This window comes from Danio rerio, chromosome 11, assembly GCF_049306965.1.
Source record: "Danio rerio strain Tuebingen ecotype United States chromosome 11, GRCz12tu, whole genome shotgun sequence".
NCBI classification, from domain to species: domain Eukaryota; kingdom Metazoa; phylum Chordata; class Actinopteri; order Cypriniformes; family Danionidae; genus Danio; species Danio rerio.
In genome coordinates, this window is record NC_133186.1 from 3,681,885 (window position 1) to 3,702,669 (window position 20,785).

The following is a 20,785-nucleotide window of genomic DNA, read 5'->3' on the forward strand; positions in this document are numbered from 1 at the left end:
GCTACAGTACAAACTTTATTATTATTATCATCATTATTATTATTATTAAAACAATGAACATGATATATAAATCAACCACAAAATAGTGCAACATAAAAAGTCATTTTCTTAAAGAGACAGTACACCCAAATTGAAAAATGTCTGCATTTAGACATCCTCCAATGTTTTTTTCTTCTGCTGAACACAAAGACAGATACTGAAGAATGTTATGAAATAACAGCCATTCACTTCCATTATATATACACGTTCTGTTCCTATTATAGATGTAAATGGCTGCTTTTTTAACCACAACATTCTTCAGAATATCATCTTTTGTGTTCAAAAGAAGAAAAAAATTCAGTTTAGAATTAGCTGAATGTGAGTAAATAATGACAACACGTTCATTATTGGGTGAACTACCCCTTTAAAAGAAACCACCAACTGATGATCTACGCCACAGGTGTCCAACTAAGTTCCAAAAGGGCCGCAGCTCTGCACAGTTTAGTTCCAACCCTAATTAAACACACCTGATCAAACTAATTGAGTCCTTCAGGCTTGTTTGAAACCTACAGGAAAGTGTGTTGGAGCAGGGTTGGAGCTAAACTGTGCAGGGCTTCGGCCCTCCAGGGATTGAGTTTGACACCCCTGATCTACGCAGTGATGTCCAAACTCGGTCCTGGAGGGTAAGTATCCTGCACATTTTAGCTCCAACTTGCCTCAACACACCTGCAAGGATGTTTCTAGAAAGCCTAGTTAAAGCTTGATTAGCTAGCCCAGGTGTGTCTGATTGTGGTTAGAACTACACTTTGCCGGACACCGGCCCTCCAGGACCGAATTTGGACACGCCTGATCTACAGCATAGGTCTCAAAGCTGGATTCCTGAAGGGACGCAGCTCTCGAAAAATCAAGCACAGCTGATCACTTAATCAAGTTGTTTAAAAGAGTCTCGAACACCTTGATTAGTAGCATTAGCTGTGTTTGATTAGGGTTGGAGCCAAACTGTGCAGCGCTGCGGCCCTCCAGGAATCGAGACCCATGATCTACAGACATTCTTAATCTTATTCAACCGGTTGTGATGATTCAGATGCATTTAGAGTCTCTATTTAAATATGGAGTTTAGGAATGAAAGATAAGCGAGTCTTTCAAAGTGCAAAACATGAATTAATCGACTAAAGTAACTATGGGGTCTGATAAAAAGGCAGCACATGCACAAACGGCATTAAAGGATCGTATTTATAATGCAATATAGTGAACTCTTCATGCAGCACGGTTTGGTAAATTGAGATTTTGCATAAGGAAATTGGGTTAACGAAACCTTTCGTACACATACAGACACACGCACACACATTTTAATCTCTAGAATCCAAATAACGACTCCGACTGCAAAACAAGGCTGATGAGTAACCTTAAATTAGGTATAGTTCACCCAAAAATGGTAATTTATCCACTATTTACTCTCATTCAAGCAGTTTCAAGCCTTTATGAATTTATTCTGAACACAAAAGAAGCTATTTTGAAGAAAGTTGAAAACCATTGACTTCCATAGAAAGTCAATGGTTTTTTGTGTTCAAGAGAAGAATGTCCAACAGGTTTTAACAATTGAATGCTGAGTAAATGATGACAGAACGTTCAGTTTTTGGGTCAACTATCCCTTTAATACAAGCTTCTCTTAAGTCAGGACCAAATCGAAGGCCCAAATTATAAAGTAGCGCAATGGCCGCCAATCCCCCAGCAGCGTAAAGACACATTTAGCCCTATTCAAAGCTACACAGAGTGGCTTTATCTGGGTATCGGCATCCGTACAGTAATGAAACGAGCCTACACTGGCAGATGGGAATTGAGTTTAACCTCGAAAGCAGCAAACAGGCAAATTGTGCTCTAAATCAGTGTTTCCCCAACCCTGTTCCTGAAGGCACACCAACATATTTTGGACGTCTCCCCTATCTGACTCATTAACTTCATGTTTTGGAGACTTTCTAATGTTCTGATGAGTTGATTCAGGTGTGTTTGATTAGGAAGTGTGTACTGTTGGTGTGCCTTCAGGAACCGAGTTGGGAAACACTGCTCTAAATATCCTCTCATAACCAGTGCATTTCACAAAATAACTTAACATCTTTTAAAAACGACCATGTAATCGAGATTGAAAAGGGTCTAGAATTCGACATCTCCTGCTATGGGTATAGTCTTATTTCTGTGGTGTGATGGTGTCCATACCGGGCCAGGCTGAAACGTAGTGCCTTGGTAGAGTTCCCTCCATGAGCCGCTCCATCCACAGGCCCAGTCGGTCCAGTTTGTGGTGGATCTCCAGAGTCGTGGCCTTCTGACGGGAACTAGAACGGGACCTTGAGGTTCTGCTGGTTCCTCCGGTCGCTGCATCGTCATCCGAGTACCTGCTACGTTCAGCTTCCTCACCTGTAAACACGGGTCTGAATACGCAGAAGTACTTCTTGTGGCCGTTGAGCGCCAGGACGTGGCCCGTGTGGTCTGATTTGTTGGTGCTGGGGTCCTCCACCTCTTCCTCTTCATCCGACCTGGCGTCGGGAGCAGACTCCATGAGGGAGTCCATCCATTGGCGGTGCTTGTCCACATTTAGAAAGGAGTAGTGGAGATTCTGAGACCTGCAAGCGGGAAGTGAATTTATTTGTAGGACTTTAGAAAAGGCTTGAAATGCTCAAAACAGTTCCTTTGTTTTGTTCAGGGTGCTTTCCCACTGGCAGGTTAGTCTAAAATGGGACACTGCCTACCAGAAAAAACAGGTAATGTACAATAGAGGTCTTCATTGGTCTGAAAGTTCAGATCGGAACCCAAAAAGACCTATAAATGCTGTGCACACACCTAACTCGGACCTGTTAAGCCCCGGTCAGATCAGACAAATGTGGCACAATTTCCTTGACGTTGGGTTTCGTGGGCATTCGTAATTGACAAATGGGCGTCGTGACACAAGATTCAATCGTTTCTTCTCGTGTAATGTGGCATGGTTTACGTAAACCGATACCATGTCTGTGACACCATCACAGAAAGTCTAGCATGTTTAATTTTTTCTCGTTCTTGATGACGAGTTTGGTCACGTCTGTGACGCTGTGCAATAGGAGCACATAACTTCTCAGTTATCTTAGTGGGTGCTTCAGTTAAAAGCACCGGTCAGGTATTTAAAAATAGGCTGCATAATTACTTATGGGCAGGGCCAGACGGAATCTGCGGACGTTTTTTGCTATTTCTGCGGAGGATTTTGGTAAAAATCTGCGGATTTCTGCGGAATTATTTTAGGAATATTCAGCGGAGTATGATAACTAAAACCTTAATATATTAAATAAAAAGTAATAAATTACTGAATAAAAACGGAATAAATTCAGATATACACATTTACGCAAGTAAATAAATAGAATTAATGATGGGCTAAAAATCTGCAGAATTCTGCGGAAAATCTGTGGAAAATCTGCGGAATTCTGCGCGCGCAGATTCCGTGTAGGCCTACTTATGGGTTGGTCACCAGTGGACAAGATAAATCATTGATTATGCAAACTTTAACTACACTTTCTAAAATATTAAAGTGTTTTAAGCAGTTTTATGTAACTGGCACATATATGCAGACATCTTCATTCTCACAATGAGTTTGTGAGTTCTCTCATTCTTCCAACAGAGCTTCTTCTGAGGTAATCTGGGAAAATGTTCAGAGCTTCGAATACATTGTAAAAGTATTTCCTGCATATTAAAATTCATCATTAATAGTGAAAACAGTTTAATATAGGCTTCTCTGAAACTGAATATTTCACTTTAATTTTATTTAGGCTAGATTATTATTTTATTTAACAAACCAACACAATCTCATGGCAATTCGTGTTTTGGCGCATATAGCAGACATGTTTTGAAGCTCATCACCTCAAATGTTATTCGTTATTCTTGTTTATAGATAACTGACCAACAAAATACTCATTAAAATTAAGTAAAAAATTACAGCAAATGAAATTCTTTTCAAAAAGTAATTTTTCCAAGAAAAAAAATACAAAAATTAATTTTTATTTGTGCCCTTCCAATACTCAACTATACAGGTGGATGATTTGTTTTACTCTGAGGAAAATAAGAATGCTTTACTTTAATTGTTGTATTAACTAATCTATATATATTTTCACAAATATACAATGTGTAAAACAATTACACAAATTCACAAATAAACATATTTGATAATTTTGTAACCTATCATTATTTTAAAGATTATGACTTGAGCATCTTATTTTTCCTCAGTGCTGATGTGCTTTCATTTTCTCCGTCTCACAGCAAGTTCAGGCGAGGGAGTGTGAAATAAGCAAACCTGGCAGGAAAATATATATTTAGATTTTTAAGAAAATATCTTAATATTAAAAAAGGAATCATAAGGCAGTCAGGCAGCATAATACAGAGTGTGGAGCAAAGCACATCAAATGATCGGTTATTAAAAGAGAAAAAAAAAGAAAAATAGAATAAATTAATATTTTTATATTAGACACACATCTGATGTTTGTATTTGCACCAATCCCACAGCCACAACTTCACGCATTGAGTTAAATTAGGCTTTGAAGTCTCCATGTTCAGTCTATTACTTCCACTGTATCTGTTCAGCTGAGGGAACGGAACCAACTTCGTCAGACACAGCGACGTTCCAAGATGGCAGCACCATAGGTCTAAAATCTATAGTAAAACATGCTGTTTTTTTCTAAATAGTTACATCAATCCAGTTTGTTTAATATATTTTCATTAATGTAGAAATCAATTTACAAAGTAATGTGAACTTGACTGAGGGCTTCCTTTCCCCTGAAAGAAGGTTGATCTCCAGAAACAGATTTTAATGTTTTCTCAAATGCACAAACAGGTCTTACCCTGAGAATGAGTATACTTCTTTGGCAAACTTCCTGAGCAGCACTTGTTTAGAAGCATCAGTGAGGATCAGCACCACGTTGATGTGACCAGGCTTTAACCGGACTAAGTTGCTCATGTAGGTGATGTCTGTCAGCTCTGTCACTTCCACAAAATTCTTCTTAGGTGGACGACTGGAACAGGACAAAAAACAGCTCTCAGTGCAATCCTGATATTCAAGTATGGGCTCAAAATCTCAGCATGATGTCTAGCTTTTGAGGATCTTTTGGTCTACTTCACTTTGTCAGAAGGGCCCTATTTAAGTGATTTCTTGATTGCAAACAGGTGTGGCAGTAATCAGGCCTGGGTGTTGCTGGAGAAATTGAACTCAGATGTGACGATTCAGAATTACGTTTTAACAAGGGGCAAATACTTTTTCACACTAAGGACTCAGGACTATGTAGGTTTGCGTTTTGTCTTAAAAACAATAACCTTCATTTAAAAACTGCATGATGTGTTATTTTTGACTAATAATAAAATTAGTTTGATGATCTGAAACATTAAAGTGTGACAAACATGCTTAATAATAAGAAAGCTGTAAGGGGGCAAACACTTTTTCACACCACTGTATATAATTTCAATGTGCAATTGAATTTTTTTCGAGCCTCACCTTGAAGTGCTTTCTGGGCCTGGAGAGCTCTCCGGTGTCTTTGGTGACTCTGTGGCCTTTTGTTTGGTTGGTTTTTCCTCCCCAGAGTCACTGTTCAGCATAACAAATACAAGTAAATGCACAACTGGACTCAAAAATGTGCTTGGGAAAAAAATCTAACCAAATTGTGACTCCAACCTGAAGGCCTGAATGATTACAGTCCCGAACAGGATGAAAAGAGCCGAGAAGATCAGCGACAGAACAGGCATCATCTCACGCCTGGGAGAAACAAATGACAAATGTGAACTTGTTTAGTTTCATTTATTTAAAAATATGAATTTCTTTAACAATTTTGAGATTAAATTTTCCATTGGTTCTATTATTTAAGCATAATAAATCTGCACTGAAACCACGTCACTGATGAAATATATTAATCCAAGGATGGATCTTGACTATAGTGTTTGTGATTGTGTCCGCAAAACAAACGCACAAGCCATTTTTCTCAGAAAACATATTTCTAAAGGTGCAGTTGATTTTCCCCAGATGTTGGTAACAATTAAAAAAGTCCATATATGCAAAGAAAACAAAACTATTTAGTTTACAAATGAATTTATGTGTAATAAAATGAAATAACACAAGGAAAATGTATTGAACACATGAAGAAAGGTGTAGAAAAGCAGTGAAAGCCCAGACAGCAGCTGAAATCTCTCAGTAGTTCTTCAGCAAGCCTCTGCCCTTCCTCAGTGTAAATGAATATCAGCTGCTTCAGTCCAACATTCACATTAGCAGGAGGATGAAGATGAAACCAGGGTGGACATTTCAGCAAGACAATGATCCAAAACACAGCCAAGGAGACTCTCAAATGAATTCAGAGAAAGAAAATCAAGCTGTAAAATGGCCTAGCCAATCACCTGACTCCAATATAATCCAATATAGAACAAAATAAAGCTCAGATTTGAGACGAGACCCACAGAACCATCAAGATTTTTATACTCTGTTGAAGTCTGTGGAAAAACTCAGCAATGCATGTGACTTCATTCCTTAAATGAGAGGCGTCTTTAAGCTGCAGCACCAAAAAAGACCTTTCATATAATATACTTTCACCTTGTGTCATTTCATTGTGAACTCATTTTTCTGATTGCTTTTTGTTTTGTTTTACTTTTATGTTTGTATTGTTTTGTTTGTATTTAATTTGTAACTGTAATTACAGTAATTAGAAATGTCACTCTTTTAATTAGAGTTTTTAGATTCACCAATTTCATAAATGTAACAGAATATGTTAATTTAAGTCATAAATACCCTATAATAAATAAGTAAATCAGTTCAAATAAGCAATCTGCATGAGCTGACCTTCTCACATGCAACCCTTTCTGTAGCAATTTAACCAATTATATCAATTTCTAAAGCATGTGACTTAGTTGTCGCTGAACTAGACATACAGAAAGACATTTATATGACGTAAAAACAAAACATTTATAAAATTACAATAAGGTAAACAACATGTTATCTGTGTTTATTTGATGAGTTCTTAGAAATATGTCACCGTAAATGAGATGACTCGAGTACAGAGAACTGTGCTCACCAGTTAGAGTAGAGAAGATCAAAGTAAAACTGAGCCAGGTAATCATATGCGGTGTTTATCCACTGAATCAGAAACATCTGGAATAAAAATAGAAAACAAACTTATTATTGTGTAATCATTTCTTTTACTATCATTTCCAATAAAAACTCAGTATTTCTGCACTTTCTAGGCAATGTAAATATCTTTAACCTTTGTGTACTGTTTAAATTGACTCCCCTTTCGTTATGTTTGGGGCTGTTTTTGCCCCACTGACTTCCATTATAATGAAAAGTTTACCCAAAACGGAAAATTGAGCCATCGTTTACTCTCCCAACACAAAAAGAAGATATCTGGAAGAAAGCTGGAAACCTGTAATCATTGACTTTCATAGTATTTGTTTTTCCTACCTTGGAAGTCAATGGTTACCGCTTTCTTACATTCTTCAAAATATCTTCTTTTGTGTTCAACATAAAAAAAGAAACAAAATAGTATTAATTTTTGAGTGAATTATGCCTTGTATCCTCTATAAGACTCACAGAAGCAAACTCATTGTTAAGTTCAGGCAGCATGGCATCATGGGTAAGGTAGGAGGGGTCTCTTTGCAGAAGCTCAAGCTGCTCATGGAGGCGATGCTTATCATCATCACTGCCGTTCCATCCGCCCGTCACTGTCCGATATAACACCCGTCCTGAAGTGCTACGTCTCTCCAAGATAATCACCTGTGGTCACATGCACAAAAGCAATCAACTCATGAGGCAACAAAACAAGGTGACAGTAGCGGGTTCCATACAAAGATGTAACGTAGACTTATGCGTAAAAGTTGATTAATGCATAAAACATTTTCAAATAAGAACTGATTCAATCCAATGAGTCACGGAGAACAAAATTGTCACTTCCTGATAAACTGGCGGCAAATATCAAAAAGAAAAATGGCATTTGCTGCTGTAGGAGAAGCCAGTGTGGGCCTTTTATTAATATAATAAATTATTTGTGCCTCAGAAGATAAAGACAAAACGCAATGAACGTGCTGTGGCTTTTGGAGGTTTGAGGCGCTCTTTGGGAGGGCAGATGCTTAAGGGTGCTTTCCCACCTGCCTTATTTAGTTCGATTTAATCGCACTAGAGTTCGTTTTCCCTTTTGGTGCGGTTCGTTTGGGCAAGTGAGAATGCAGCAATCGTACTCGAGTGCGCACCAAAAGCGGACCAAATAAGCGTACCGAGACCTGCTTGAAGAGGTGGTCTCGGTACGCTTTCAAACGAACCCTGGTTTGTTTGTGGTGAGAATATGATCCGTACTAAAACAGGTCCAACCGCAAAAAGTACTGCGCGTTTTGGACTAATCCAGCTGCCGTAGGCCGATGCGCATTATGGGATATGGAGGAAAATATTTGTTGACAGCGCTTTACCAACAGAGAGAGAAAGGGGAAAACATTACCTGATGGATCGTTGGTAATATTTCCACAAGATGAGCATGTCGCAGTTTAGCTAAATTAATTCACGGCTCCTCCTAGTGACGAGTGATGCATTAAACACTGTTTTCCAGCAGCGGCCGCGCTTCATTTTCGTAATGTATAGTTTTTCTAAAGCAGGGATACAATCAGCCAGCGCAGTCGTCCCTCCAGAGTAAAATGTTTTGTTTAATTGCGGGAGTTCACTGGCATTTTCCCACACGTGAATTCTGACCAATCAATAAGCAGTTTAGGAAATATGTTCGACAATATCTGGCCAATGAGAGATTTGGATTTTGTCAGATGACTGCATTTTGGTTCGTTTCAACTGGTTCGGACCAAAGACAGCAGTGTGGTGTGAAAACGACCCAAAGACGGCAGAAAATGCAACAATGTATCAGTTATTACCCTTGGTCCGGACCAAATAAAGAGAACTACAGATGTGAAAGCACCCTAAGACAGTTCTGGAGACAATAATACTGAAGCACTGTGATGACAGACTTTGGCTGAGGGATTTCAGAATGACCAAAACAACATTTCAGATTAATTAATTTATTTTTTGTACAATTTATTCTGTCCGTTGGCTTATTCATGGATGGAAACAGTTAATGTGTGGATGAGGACAATACCATCTCTGACCTGTGGAGGGGTTGTGTCGTCTTTCTTGAGTAGGGTGTCACAAAGAGGTTGCTGTTGTCTCTGATCAACATAAGCGAACCGGAGAACTTCCTTAGTGTTGGAGGAAGCAAAGTCAAAGAAGGCCTCGTTCACGGACACAAACTGCTCTCCTTCACCAGTAACCAGCAGAACACAGTACCTGTTGAGCAGAGAGAAAGCGAGATGAAGTCTCAAAAGTTAACCAACACCCAAATGAAATCAAAACTAACCACAATAACTTATTAGCTTGTTAGCTCACATTGCTAGCTTTGTGAACAATTATTCTGTGCATGTTATCAAGAAAAAACAATAGTTTGCCCTTTTAATCTTTAATTGAAATCTGAAAAGGGTGAAGCAGTGGCGCAGTAGTTAGTGCTGTCGCCTCTCAGCAAGAAGGTCGCAGGTTTGATCCTTCGCTCAGTTGGCGTTTCTGTGTGGAGTTTGCATATTCTCCCTGCGTTTGCATGGGTTTCCTCCGGGTGCTCCGGTTTCCCCCACAGTCCAAAGACATGCGGTACAGGTGAATTGGGTAGGCTAAAGTTGTCCGTAGTGTATGAGTGTGTATGTTTCCCAGAGATGGGTTGCAGCTGGAAGGGCATCCGCTACGTAAAAACTTGCTGGATAAGTTGGCGGTTCATTCCGCTGTGGCGACCCCGGATTAATAAAGGGACTAAGCCGACAAGAAAATAAATGAATGAATGAAATCTGAAAATGCACTTGCTGTTTGTTTTAGTTAAATTCTAAGATTACGCATGTCTTAGGTATTGGGTGTGGCTAACATACTTAACCACGCCCCGCCAGCTGTCAGTTTTGACAACAAACAGAAACGATGAGCAGGAGGAGTCTGTTAGGTTGTAATAAATCTTCCCAAACCATTTTCCTCATCTTTTTGAATGAAATGCCTACTTGAGTACACCCAATCAACTTGCAGTAGAAAAAACAAGCCACACCCACCGTTTTCTTATTTAATATGACGTTTCTCTAGGAACTGCATCACAATACGAAAGAAAAGGTCAACAGTTATGTGAGATTGCTTACTTCCTGCGACGGTGGAACTGTTTAACAGGACACAGCTCATCAAAGAGTTTCTGATTCACCAGACGCGGCACCAGAAGAAAGCGATTATTTGACACAAACTCGTCAAGGATCTGCTTTTTCATCCCTCTTGCCTAGGAATAAAAAAAAAAAAAAAGATTAGTCTGTAATACATTTAGTACAAGACCAATTCTCACTTTAAACTAGCTGCTTATTGGCATGCTAATTATAAACATATTGATTGTTTGTTAGTAATAACAAATAACACATTCATCATTTCTTGCCCTACCCAATATCTAAACTTCACTACTACCCAGGGTTGGGTATCATTTGGGGTTATTTAGATATATTCGTGCTAAATCGATACTTTTAAAATGGTACCGGTGCCTGAACTGATACTTTTGAGCCACAAAATTATGTTGAATGACTCTAGAAAAACTTTTTATTTGACAAAAAATACTCACATCCAATTCCTCAGTTTGTCATGGGGATGAAATGTATGTTGAAATGTAACATGAAATGTTCCCGAATGAAAGTAAAACTGTCAAACTGAAGTTAAAGTCGAAAAATAAATAATTAAACACCCGAAATGACATGAAACGCTGGATAGTGTGGTGACGCTTTTTGTAAACCGGGATACAAAAAGCAACTCATGTAAACACTTTATTCATATTACTGTTAATCGTATTATTGTCTTATTCAGATTAAGACAAATACTTATATTACTGATGTCCATGTAAACGTAGTCACTGAAAGTGCCAGATGATGCCTTTCCCTTTAAGTTGATTCTATGTGCCCTCAACCCCTACTATCTGTGCCTTTGATGCAACCCTTGATGCTTGTTGTCGTTGCACCATTGGCACCGAAATAAGGCAGAAATGAGAAATTAATACCGTTACATAGAGGTTACATAGGGTTTCGGTACTCATCCCTACTACTACCACCTTTATTGTTTATTTGTATATTTTACAACAAGGGACAGTGTACATTAATCAATGTGGCCCAAGAACATAAATGTACCCAAATTTGCCTAAAGATTGGTTTTCTTTGGTGGTCCCTTAGACAGATTTTAAAGGTCTACACCAATGAAAACACCCAAATGGACGACAAAAAACAACCACAAAAACATCAAAGAGCCTGTTGATTATTAAGAAGCCATTTCTAAAAATTAAATTTAAAATAAAATAATAATAATTAATAATAAGCAACAAATTATACGATTCTTGGGGCGGAAAGCAAAATTAAGGGTTTGTTAAGAGCAAGAATTTATTCCTTAAATGAAGTGTGATGCATTCGTGGAGAAAAAAAACTAACCTTGTACACAGTTTTACATTGTTTACATTGAATTTGTTAGCAGGGTGTTACCTGTATAACATCAGCAGGTTTCTCAGTGTTCTCTTTAAACAGGAGCATTGTTGGCGCATATGTGTTAATGTTGAATCTCTGCACGACTTTGGAGGTCTCAGTCAGGCCCATATCCACATATCCAAACCTCACATAGTCTTTATAGGCAAAGGCAGTGAGCTGCAAAGCAAAAGGAGCAGAATACAGTTCGTGTTGAGACAATGACAGACTAGTTGAACAATTCATTTAATAAACGCTCACCTTGTACAAAAGAGGGACATTAGATGCGATATCAAACATGATCACTCTTGGCTTGTTCTCCTCATGCCAACTATTTAAAAACTCGAGGTAGTTGCTATCGGTCACCTAAAAGAAAGGAAAAAGATAAAAAAAAAGAAACACACACATACAGAGAAAGGGAGATTATTAAATATGAATTATTATTATAATTATTATACTGTATGTTAACACTATACTACTATTTACTGTGTTTACTATGTTTTTAACATGCATGTACGTTTTTTAATGTAAACTTTACAGATGCTTTGGCAATACATTTGTAACATTTGTCATGCCAACAAAGCAATTATTAAATTGAGAGATAAAATCTAAGAAAAAAAGGAGGAAAGAAATTGACTAAATAGCATGAAGGAAAAAAAGGAAAGGAAATAAGATAAAAAGAAAAAGGTAACAAAAATCAAGAAGGAAAACAAACGGAAGAAAAAAGGGTGGGAAAAAAGGTGGATAATGGAAAAAAATTAAAGGAAAAGACTAATAGGGTATGAAGAATGCAAGGTAAGAAGGAAAATAGAGGGAGAAAAAAGATGTAAAAGAAGAGAAAAGAGATGAGATAAAGGGAAAGTAAAAGTAGTAAAGGGAAAGTGAAAGGTTAAAATATGGAAAAAGTAATGACAGGAGATAAACGGAAGAAAATGGAAAAGGAAGGGGGAAAACAAAAGGAAAGGAGGAAAGAAACTGAACAAATACAATGAAGGGAAAAACTGTAAGGAAAACATTCAAAGTAAAGAGAAAAAGGAAGGAAATGAAAAAAAGGCAGCAAAAATCAAGAAGGAAAATTGGGACAAAGAGAACGAAAGGAAAAAAGGTAGGAAGGGATAGAAATAGAAGGAAGAGAATAATATGATTTGAAGAAAATGAAAAAAGAAAAGGAGCAAAAAGGCATGGCAAAAAGAAAGGAAGAGACGGCAAAGTTATGGAAAGGGAGAAACCGATGACAAATGAAAAATGAGATGCAAGAAAAGAAATGGAACAGGAATGAGGAAAAAACAAAGAAAAAGAAAGGAGGAAAGAAATTTGAAAAAAAAAAAACACGTAGAGAAAAAAAAGAAAATAGAAAAGGAAAAGAAAAAGGCAACACTAATCAAGGAGGAAAAATTAGGACAAAGACGAAAGGGCAGGTGGAGGACGGGGAAATAAGAAGGGAATGACAAAATCTGAAGAAATGAGGGTAGGAATTCAAGGAAAAGGCAAAGAAAGAGTAAGAACAAAAGAAATGAAACAAATAGGAAAAGGAAAGCAAAAGAAGTAAAGGAAATGGAAACTGGAAATTAAATGAAAGATGATAATGGGAAGATCCTTTCAAAAGAGAAAAGAGCAAAGAAAATGAGGAAACAAAACAAGGAAGTGAAGAAAGAAAATAGAAGAATGGAAAAGAAGGAAAAGGAACAATAAGAAACGGATTAAAAAGCAAAGCAAATCAAAGGAACAGAAAGAAAAGTCTGAGGAAAACAAAAGGTACAAAGAGAACGTGTCCTCCTACCTTCTCTACTAGTCTCTGGGGCAGAAGGCTTTCCACAAACTGCCTCAAGTGTTCTCTGACCACAGAGTAGTGGAAGAAAGTGACTTTTCCATTGACTAAACCGAGAATGGATGGCGTGCGGTGAGCACCAAGATGGTTAGCCAGCTGTCTCTCATATCCAATGTCCACCACACCGATACCGACTCCTTCAAACCACAAACAGATATTATAAAGTTGTGTTCTCTCAATTCACTGAAAAACAATGACTAACTACTATGTACTACAACCGAACCGCTCTAGAGTTCATTTCAATCGAGCCATAATTCAGGCGGTGTAGACCAATTGTTTTAGCACAGATCAGACAGTGATTGCGGGTTTCACATATGCCCAAACGACAAGCTGAGGGGACAAACACGCCAAACAAATGTATGCACCGTAAATCACTTACCCAAGGGCTCCAGCTCCAGCACAGTGTCCTTCCATACGGGTTCGATGTGAATGCAGGTGAAGCACCACTCGGAGGTGATCTTGATCAGGTAGGGTCTCTTGAAGCTGTCCGGCAGCACCTCATTCATGTACTGGTTGTAGTGTAGGAGATGTTTGCTCTCGGTGAAGTCTCGACTCGTCCGAGGGAAGTGAAAGAACGATTCGTCGAAGTAGAAACTGTCATGATACTGTCTGAAGCCCTGCGGCGGCCGCGCAAAGTTTTGATTCTCATCCATTTGACCAAAACGATCATAGTTCGCCCTTCGCTCCTCATTTGATAAAATCTGTGTGAAATAAATCATAAATGCTTATTATTGAAGTTATTTTCAAACGCTTGAATGAGTGCAATTCTGAGTAATGTGGAAAACATGTAAAGTTGTAGAATCTGCTCATCTGAAATGAAAAACAAATAAAAAAAACTCTCAAATTCCCTGTTTGGTTGCTTTGTCAGTTTATATTAACTCTTGAAAAAAAACTACCTGCATTTACAGAAAACTCTACTGACTGGGCTAATTAATACTATAAAATATGCTAATACAATTTATGCCAATGACAGAATTTGTCACCCATAAATTATATTTACAGTGCTCAGAATAGTTGAGTACACCCCATTTTGAAAATGAATATTTCTATCCATATCTCAGTAAATTTAGGTCATGTATTTTGATGCATTTGAACAAAACAGATTTAACGGATCTTATTGATATATTATTATTATAATAATATATTATATTATTGAAATAATATTTTAGTCACTGAATATTTTTAGAAATAAAAAGTTTATACACGTAAATTCATGCGAAATATCAGGAAAAAATTACAAACTACAAAATTTCAACAAAATTTTATACACTTTTTGTTTCTCTTGAATTTTAATCCTTTTAACATTTTTATTTTAATAAACATAAATTTAGGTGGACTCATTTTAGACCGTTATGATGAGTTATTTTGTCAAATTAGCTCCAGATTTGGCTTCAGTACTGACTAAACTAATGTATATGCACAAATATAATACTGAAAAGCTTCCTATAGAGAGAGAGAGAAAAAAAAAAAATATATATAGCCCCCTTTTTTTTTTTTTTTTTTTTAATTTACATTTTTTATATTTTCCAAATGATGCTTAACAGAGCAAGGAAATTTTCACAGTATGTCTGACAATATTTTTTCTTCTGAAGAAAGTCTTATTTGTTTTATTTCAGCTAGAATAAAAGCAGTTAAATTTTTTTATGAACCAATTTAAGGACAAAATTATTAGCCCCTTTAATCTATTTTTTTCCCCGACTGTCTACAGAACAAACCATCATTATACAATAACTTGCCTAATTACCCTAACTTGCCTAGTTAACCTAATTAACCTAGTTTAGCCTTTAAATGTCACTTTAAGCTGTGTAGTATGTGTCTTGAAGGATATCTAGTCAAATATTATTTACTGTCATCATGGCAAAGATAAATTAAATCGGTTATTAGAAATGAGTTATTAAAACTATTATGATTAGAAAAGTGTTGAAAAAAATCTTCTCTTCATTAAACAGAAATTAGGGAAAAAAATAAACAAGGGCTAATAATTCAGACTACAAATGTATATATATCTATATAAATTAACATACAATTTGCCACCCATAACATTATAACTTATATAAGTTTTTATGTGTAGGATTTCTGTAAAAAAACACTGGTGTGTTTTGTAATTTTTTTCTATCTAAAAAAAAAAGCAGCCTACCTCATAAGATTTGGTGATCTTGATAAACATGTCTTCTGCCCCTGGACTTTTGTTCTTGTCTGGATGCCTGTGGATAAAGCGTAAAAACAAATATTCATTTGTACATCATGATGAGAGACGTTTTTGCCATTTCTCCAGATATATAAAATCAGTATTTTATGCAGAATGACTTTGTGAGTATAGAGGCTAAAAACTTAAATGTATAGTTCACGCAAAAATGAAAATTTACTCACTATTTACCCTCAAGTACTTCCAAACTTTTATGAATTTCTTTATTCTGTTGAACACAGAAGATAATATCCTGAAAAAAAGCTGAAAACCGGTAACCATTGACGTCAATGGTAAGAAAAACAAATACTTTAGAAGTCAATGGCTACAGGTTTCCAACATTCTTCAAACTAACTTCTTTTGTGTTCAACATAATGATAAGGGTTTAAAACTTGTAAACTTGACGACAGGATTTTTCTTTTTGGTGAACTGTCCCTTTAACAAATACAATGATTTTATTTTATTCAAGTTTATTATGCAAATCCAATTACAAACCTTTTTTTTTTGTTAAAGCTACAGCAGGTCTCTCATATAATACATACAATAAATGACATTGACAATATTACTTTACAAATTATACTGTACACACATCACCTAAACATTCAAACTGAACAACACACTGAATGACAGGCTCAAAAACAGGTAGATTTCAGCCTTATTACTCACCATTCTCTTGCCAGTTTCTTGTACATTTTCTTGATTTCAGTGAGGCTTGCATGTTTAGACACTCCGAGAACTCTGTACGGATCAAACTCGGGTGCAGATGCCAATGAATCACCAAACAGAGCAAGAAGAAGAATCGCCCAAGCACAGCAGCTCACAAACACACTCCAGCCTCCCATCTTCTGATACATGAACTGCGACAGACTTCACAAACAGATGAGATTGGGGAAGTGTCACATTTATTCACTCCAGAAAATAACTGATTCTACTATAAATGCATCCTGAAAGTAGGGTGGTGAAATGTATCAATATTATCAAAATGTGCATATACCAATATATGGTTGGTAATAAATGAGTAACTAAACACAGAAGTATCTTTGAGTGCCTGCCTTAAGGCTGATTTACACTTCTGCATCAAACGCCGGCGTATGCTACGGTGCTGATGCTTAACCCTTCGCTGTGGCCGTCGGTGTTGCTGACGTGCACCTCACAAAAAATGTAACTACACGTCTTGGCTTGGTAGCGCTGACAAGTCTGGGCGGGACTGAGAGCCGCGCGAGCGCCGCTAGCCCAATGGAGCGATCGTTTACAAGTGTGGAGTCCCATGAAGGAGCTCCGGATGGAAAGTTTTGTTTTGTGTTTACCTCATAGTAATAGTTGTTGCACGTCCGCCGGTTCCTGCCTCAAAATGAGCGAGTTTGAGCTACTTGTCCATCCCAGAAGTGTTCAGGAAAAGCAAAAAAGCAGCGAAGAAACTCGACACAGAGGAACATTTACACCTCACTGCCAACTAGAGTTTTGGAAGTTTTAATGCAGACCAACAGAGACAGCAGCAGAAGTATAAATGCACAGCTACACGGGTTGCATGCGCCGTGGGTTACGCCGGTCACTTGACGCAGAAGTATAAACCAGGCTTTAAGCACAACATCCTAAACACTTTTCAGCACATCAGGCATGGCAGTTACAGGTCACATCTCTGACACTAAGCAGAGTAGAGATGCTGGTTTCTGGACTAAATCAGTCTGTAATGATTTTAGTATGGATGATGAAATGAGACCAGGAAATTAAGCCATGTAAAGCAATAAAAGAGAAAGAAAAACTAAAACTAACAGTCGATCAATGTGAATCCGACAGTATTAAGGAACCACAAGTGCTTTGTCTGCTTTAACAGATAGATTGCTACACATTTTTAACCAAAATACACTCAATATAATCACAGCAGGGTCCATCCATGAAAATAGAGGATGTTAAAGGGATATTTCACCCAAGAATTGCAAAACAATCTGTCATTTGCTCGCACTGCACTTGTTCCAAACCCGCTTGAGTTTCTTTCCTCTGATACACACAAAAGAAGATACTTCAATGGATGCTGGAAACTGGTACTTCACTTCAATCTTATTTTTTTCCTACTATGGATGACAATTTCAACTTTCTTCAAGATATTGTCTTTTGTGTTCAACAGAAGATTTAAAGCTACAAGAGGGTTTGGGGGTAAACTATAATAATTAATAATAATAATAATAATTCCTTTACATTTATATAGCGCTATTCTCTCTCAAAGCGATTTACACACATTGGGGAAATCTCCTCATCCACCACCAGTGTGCAGCATCCACCTGGATGACACAACAGCGGCCATTTTGCACCACCAGGAGCCATTAGGTTAGGAGGCAATGATGGACAGAGGCCAGTGGGCAGATTTGGCCAGGATGCCGGAGTTAAACCCCTACTCTTTTTTCGAAGGATTCCTGGGATTTTTAATGACCACAGAGAGTTGTCAGAGAGTCTCACTTATCAATATACTGGGGCATTAGGACCCACACAGACCGCAGGTTGGGCGCCCCCTGCTGGCCTCACTAACACCCCCTCCGGCAGCAACCTATCTTTTCCATGTGGAAACTCCCATCCAGATTCAGCCCTGCTTAGCTTCAGTGGGCGACCATGTGAGAGTTGCAGAGAGCTAGCTGCCGGCACTATCCATTTACATCATAAACTTTGAAGTCTTAGAAAAGCATTAAAAAATGTTTTAAACATGCAAAATCTTTAATCACAACAGTGGGTATTTACTATTGAGGTAAATTTGATTTTCTATTAATTTGGTAAAGCTTTTTATCATGTTGATCCCCCAAATTGAAATTTTCCATATGGACCATTTTTTTGAGGGATGTAAACAATAACAAAGATCACTTCGTGTTTTACATTTTTAATTTCTGAAGCTTCCGTGAATCCGAAAAGAGCCACATATTGATAAATAATATTATGACAGCGGTTTTAACATTAAGCTACGACTGAATTGACTCTTATTACAGTTATGAAATAGTATGATAACAAGCAGGAAATGTTCATGGGTCAACGAAATGACCTCATTGAATTGGTCTATATAACGTATGAATTTAAGATGATTAGCATTTTGGGGCTTTGCTACTGTACGTCACTACATGATTCTTGGCCCAAATATGTCTTACAAGACTTGCTATAAATACTCCATGACATTTTAGCCGACGTATTGTTTAAAAATTAATGACAGCCTTTGTTTTTTTGTTCGTGAAGAAGTAAAATTACAGGACACATTAACCTCCTTTATGCCAATTAGACAATCAATAGCGTTTCTATAGGAACCAACACACCCAATCGATTAATAAAGGTAAATCAGCTGCACGATGTGATTATAAGATAACTTCACTTCAGTTGCACAGGACAGAGACTATTTAAAGCAGACAAAGCACTGTCAGTGTCAAATAACACACATTTAAACTGATTTCCCGATTTGATGACTTAAACATCTGTGGAGTGAAGCGCGAGCTGCACGCCCTGCTGATGAGAGGTATGACGCTATCAATGCTATACTGTAAATATTTCATTAAACACAATACTGCTGAAAAATGGTGATACCTTGACACGACTCTTGTTGTAATCGTATCTATCCAGAATTTAGCAACAATCCATGTTTTCCCGGTGGTAATAGATGGATCGTCCCCCCAGGCTTTCGCTTCCCCGGTGCTTCCGGTAGTAAGGGCTTCTGGATAAACAATTTCTATGATAAAAGTCCTACACAATATTATGCATTTTCCATAATATGAATATTAGAATATACAAATTTAGAAAACATAAACAAACAAAGTATTTCTACAAAATAATTTATCAATAAAGCCCTTACATTGATAATATTCTGAGTTTTCTCCTTTCATCTGGGTTATCACCATACAGTGTGTGCAAAAATCCCAAACAGTTATTAAATTAAAACAATCATTCCTTCATTCATTCATTCATTCATTTCCCCTCATATTAATCCCTTTATTCATGATTAAAATAATCTGTGTTACGTTTTTAATAATGAAGCGAACATATCTGCTAAATAAAAATGGCTGTTTTGCTTGTACTTTATTTTAAAAGCAAACAAAAACGAAACAAACATCAATAAACGAAACAAAAAGCAAAGCATAAACTCTATGCAACAGAAATAATTATAACACTAACTAGGAATTATTTATTACTTATTTTTGATATCGTATTGTTATTAATAAGTCACGTTGGATAAAAGTTTCCAATTAAAAGTGACATTTAAATATGTCAAATATTGTGTGTATATTGTGTGGTTTGCATTCTTTGTCTGTCTAATGGGGATATATTTAAATGTAATACACTAATCACAACAAAGGCATAGAAAAAGGTATTTAGACATTAGTAAAACATTGATTTTACCTGGTAAAACTTATCAGCAAAGCGTTCTCGAAATTTCATGATGTATCCACGCGTGGCAAAATCACATGACTTGTACGTCGTTTGTTCCGGTTTGTTCTTTTGAGGAGAAAAAATTGCAAGGTTTCTGAAAACATATTTTATAATTGCCAGTAAATGAAACAACTGCCCAATTTCAACATACGAACTGTAAGTCAGTCTGTGGGAAATGCACGCTTAACTGTTTACTTAACAGTTTTTGCCTGATTTAATTAGGACGAATCAACACCACATGAGGTTACCAAACAAGTCACCATTGGATGGCCCCGCACATTTACATAATTGGCGGGCTTTACAGTTCAGAGTAACTGAAATATGAAGCCACCGAGAGGTAGACGTTAAAGATGTCGCCCTTCATCCCCAAATGTTTCTGAAATCTGTGCAAACGCAGGCCTATACGTTTTACAGAGTGAAGGTGAGCAACAAAAATAATTTCTGTATCAATAAATTTATTATCAATTATTATTCTGTATCAATAAAATTCATTAATGATGTAGGGCTACATAATTGTGGATACAAGGTTAAGATTTTCATTGTAATTGACACTAAACCACTCTAAACACTGAGCTGAGTCCAATTCTCGAGAATCTATTTTGTGTTAGTTGGAATTAATGTCAATATTATGATTATTATGTGCACAGTTTTCGTTTGTTGCTAAATTATGTTATTTAGCCATATTTAAGACAAGACATGCACGTTTAAATATCCAAATGATGCATTATTTAATCAAATATGTCCTACTAGCACAGGAAAAAATAAATATTGGATGATCTAAAAGATATAGACAATCTATATCTAAACACGCAAATGCTCATGAGAAAGAGCTCTTGCGCTTTCGGCAAGTCATGTAAGTTCGTTTTTTTATCATA

General features: G+C 37.0%; 1 protein-coding gene across 6 annotated transcripts; it reads right to left on the minus strand.

Moving 5' to 3' along the window:
* Window positions 1-2: 2 nt before the first annotated feature.
* On the minus strand, window positions 3-19,572 carry dnajc16l (DnaJ (Hsp40) homolog, subfamily C, member 16 like). 6 transcript variants are annotated; one of them, XR_012386933.1, is made up of 17 exons: window positions 19,071-19,195; window positions 16,182-16,382; window positions 15,468-15,534; window positions 13,710-14,031; window positions 13,283-13,467; window positions 11,764-11,868; window positions 11,524-11,682; window positions 10,162-10,292; window positions 9,106-9,283; window positions 7,556-7,738; window positions 7,041-7,117; window positions 5,657-5,737; window positions 5,480-5,569; window positions 4,833-5,003; window positions 2,078-2,597; window positions 826-1,879; window positions 3-655 (listed from the first exon to the last, which is right to left on the minus strand). XR_012386933.1 is itself a non-coding variant. In XM_073916255.1 (16 exons), coding segments are annotated over exons 1-16 (2,541 nt in total). In that variant the 5' UTR covers window positions 19,338-19,572; the 3' UTR covers window positions 3-2,164. The 6 variants fall into 6 exon arrangements, 3 of the variants coding, with proteins under 3 accessions (XP_073772356.1, XP_021335369.2, XP_073772357.1); XR_012386932.1 differs by having other exon boundaries at window positions 3-1,879; XR_012386931.1 differs by having other exon boundaries at window positions 826-2,597.
* Between the last annotated feature and the right edge of the window lie 1,213 nt (window positions 19,573-20,785).

Coding starts and splice junctions, on each gene's coding strand:
- dnajc16l (XM_073916255.1), bottom strand. Junction 14,032..15,467: donor AGATCACCAAATCTTATGAG/GTAGGCTGCTTT, acceptor TATTTCACACAG/ATTTTATCAAATGAGGAGCG. Junction 11,869..13,282: donor CCCAGAGACTAGTAGAGAAG/GTAGGAGGACAC, acceptor CCTTTCTTTTAG/GTGACCGATAGCAACTACCT.